The sequence below is a fragment of the Zingiber officinale genome, chromosome 1A, assembly GCF_018446385.1.
Source record: "Zingiber officinale cultivar Zhangliang chromosome 1A, Zo_v1.1, whole genome shotgun sequence".
Taxonomy (NCBI): Eukaryota; Viridiplantae; Streptophyta; class Magnoliopsida; order Zingiberales; family Zingiberaceae; genus Zingiber; species Zingiber officinale.
The window spans coordinates 145914972-145917968 of record NC_055987.1 but is presented as its reverse complement, the minus strand read 5'-3'; the positions used below and the strand labels follow the sequence as shown (position 1 = coordinate 145917968).

The 2997-nt window shown below is 45.4% G+C and overlaps 2 protein-coding genes across 2 annotated transcripts; one reads left to right on the top strand and one right to left on the bottom strand.

The window, feature by feature from the left end:
• Window positions 1–227: 227 nt before the first annotated feature.
• On the top strand, window positions 228–904 carry LOC122037747 (histone H2A-like). Its single transcript, XM_042597196.1, has one exon. The coding sequence runs from the start codon at window positions 243–245 to the stop codon at window positions 801–803; it is 561 nt and encodes a 186-aa protein (XP_042453130.1). The 5' UTR covers window positions 228–242; the 3' UTR covers window positions 804–904.
• On the bottom strand, window positions 902–2286 carry LOC122037738 (FCS-Like Zinc finger 8-like). The gene is made up of 3 exons (XM_042597186.1): window positions 2101–2286; window positions 1354–2032; window positions 902–1220 (listed from the first exon to the last, which is right to left on the bottom strand). The coding sequence occupies exons 2-3, from the start codon at window positions 2020–2022 to the stop codon at window positions 1170–1172; spliced, it is 720 nt and encodes a 239-aa protein (XP_042453120.1). The 5' UTR covers window positions 2023–2032; window positions 2101–2286; the 3' UTR covers window positions 902–1169.
• Between the last annotated feature and the right edge of the window lie 711 nt (window positions 2287–2997).

The window sequence follows — 2997 nt, the reverse complement described above, 5'->3', positions numbered from 1 at the left end:
ACTGCTCGATATTGTATGGCTGTGATTAAATCTCATTAATCCAACGGAGGAGAGGTGGCGAATGAGGCTGTGTCAGGTGCCAATCAGAGCATCCATCTGTGGCCAATTTTCATTGGTCAGTAATCGGTTCTCACGGATCACCAGTGCGCGCTTCCTCGACCCGTCCATCGAAACCTATCCAACGGCTACGGAGGTCGATCTGAGGATGGCACAGCTCACGAAAACCAACCCATGGCTATAAAATGGTTTCGGTTCGCTTCGGCTTTGCAGCGATTTCAAATATCCAAACCGCCGCCTTCTCTTCGAATTCTCTCGCGCACGACTCGAGATCTCGCCGGAAGGGGATGGACGCCAGTGGAGCAACCGCCGGCAAGGCGAAGAAGGGAGCAGCTGGGCGCCGAGCCGGAGGGCCCAAGAAGAAGGCAGTCTCCAGGTCGACCAAGGCCGGCCTCCAGTTCCCCGTTGGTCGCATTGGCCGTTTCCTCAAGAAAGGGCGGTACGCCCAGCGCGTGGGCTCGGGTGCCCCCGTCTACCTCGCCGCCGTCCTGGAGTACCTGGCGGCGGAGGTGCTGGAACTGGCCGGGAATGCGGCTCGCGACAACAAGAAGAACCGGATCATCCCGCGCCACGTGCTTCTTGCGATACGGAACGATGAGGAGTTAGGGAAGCTGCTCGCCGGCGTGACGATTGCCCACGGCGGCGTGCTGCCTAACATCAATCCGGTGCTGCTACCGAAGAAGACGGCTGCCAAGGAGCCCAAATCGCCTTCCAAGGCGACCAAATCCCCCAAGAAGGCTGCCTGATTAGTAGTGTATACCTTTCGCATCTTTGTAATCTCGTTTAGTTGTGTGCCAGTGTCAGGGTGTAGGAAATGTTAAATCTTGAACGCGATGCATTTTGGTAATCTAAAATGTCCCACGATCTTATGATTTCTCTCTTCAAAAGTCTTTCATGCCTCATTCTGGTGAGGGTTTACATGAACAAATCAGTTCCTCACCATACATTAACAACTATATCACGCCTTTGTAAGCAAGGGAAAAGGAAGCGAAAGATCTGAAAAGAAAAGCAAAAGTAGAGGCAACGAAAGGTGGTATCATTTATGGGATCTTGCTTCAAGCAATTCTTGCGTTGCCAAATTGATAGTGCGACTCAAAGTTCCCCCTTTTGCTTCAAACATTTCCTGGTAGTGGCAATGTAGCAGCAGAATTTCCTTTCATGTTCTAAGATAAACAGAGTAAGGATTGTTATTCTACGAAATGACATCTCCTCAAAGCAATTGAGCGATTCAACGTTGTTCAGGAAAAAAAAATAGAATCTTTATTTTTCTTTCTCAAAGAAGATTTGATAACAAACCTGTCCATGAAAATCTCCTCCCGTGTCAGTTCTCTTTCTGCAACCATTGGAGAAGCTTGAAAGATCATTCACAGGACTGCTCAATCCATCGCCACAAGAACAGTTCCAGTTCACATGATCAGTAGATTGACTGCTGCCGCTTTCAATGATGCAGTCTTCAAAAATATGAGTAGTCTTCGGATTTGGCCCGTGCAAGATGACGCGAGTGTAATCCTCCGACTGGGCCATCTCTGACCGAGGAATCAACGTTCTCTGAGCAGGGGAGGAGGGGTACAAGGCCACCAGTGAATTCCTAGTTTTGATGCCAAATTCTATAGGTGAACGACCGACACTCGAAATGAAGATGGATTCAGTGGCCGGAGAAGGTATTTGAATCTTAAGCTTAGGCCCAAACACCACCACTCTCTTCTCTTGCTTGGAAATAGCCGTGACAGAGTCTTCATTCGTGAGTACATCAAGAAGGCCAAGTCCAATGCCTCTTGTCTCTTCTTCAAACTCCTTGGAGACCTTTCTGCTGCTGTTCCTAATGGACGAGAAGGCCATGGTTTCCAGTATAGAAGTGGGAGAGGCTGCAGCTGAGGGAGGATCACACATCAGGCCTTGCTTGCTGGTCACTGTACTAGACCTGTTCTTCAGCATGAACTCCTGAAACTTTGATCTGAGAAACATAGGAAGACAACTGCAAAGAGAAGAGCAGTTTCACATACAGATAACAGCCAGCAAAACAGAAGAAGATATATAGCTTACTCTTGTGCAGGGAAGCAAGTGGCCTGAACTCATCAAGGTTCAAAGTGGAGCAAAACAAATGGAGAATGGTGGTGAGGAAGAAACTGAAAAGTAAGTAATCACGAAAAAGAGGTGCAACTTATCATGGAAGGCAGGCCAGAATCATTAGCTATCACGAGCAATCACTGCTTAATTTGATGCTCCATGGCTTTTATTGACAAATAATATGCCCAAATACAGTCTGTGGTGGGTATAAAATAGAGGCATGGAAGAGGCACATCCACTTGGCTCAGTCAACCTATTCAATAATGTCACTACTAATTAAATTGAGCACAGTTTAACAGATAAAGATTAGTGTTTGAGTTTAGATAGAGATCTACTTGTGATGGCATTGTTCACGTAAAGGGTTACAAGATAACAAGGATAAAGTAGTCACAAGAAGCTCTTTGTTCTTATGTTTTTGTTCACTTCTCAGGAATGGGACCTTCAACTTTTCTCTGCAAGTGGTGAAAGCTTTAGCAAGGGATTGAGATGGTAGCTAGATAAATGGATCAGAAAGTGACTTGAGGGAGAGTATTGTGCTATTGAAATTGAGATTTTGGATATTATAAAAAAAATTAATCTTATCTCTGAGGGAATGTCTAGAAGTGGATATTTGAGTACTTGGCTATATCTCTAATTAAGAGAGGTCAGTGGTAATAATACCCTGATCAGACAGTGAAAGATGTTGCTAAGGTCATGAACACCACAATTTCTTGTATATTTGAAAACGAGTCATCCCCACTACTACACAAATTGGAAAACACATTTGACAAAACTATAAGGTTCAAGTTGATAGGGAGAATTGGTCAGACTACAGATAGATGGGATCACTGTGCCAAAAGCTCATTTGCAACTATGTTTTTTTTTTTTTTTTTC

What these genes read in the sequence shown, in the direction of transcription:
- LOC122037747 (XM_042597196.1), top strand. Translation starts at nt 243, where the DNA reads ATGGTTTCGGTTCGCTTCGGCTTTGCAGCGATTTCAAATATCCAAACC.
- LOC122037738 (XM_042597186.1), bottom strand. Translation starts at nt 2,022, where the DNA reads ATGTTTCTCAGATCAAAGTTTCAGGAGTTCATGCTGAAGAACAGGTCT. An exon ending in GAGGAGATTTTCATGGACAG is followed by an intron (nt 1,221 to 1,353) that starts GTTTGTTATCAA and finishes TGTTTATCTTAG; the next exon opens with AACATGAAAGGAAATTCTGC.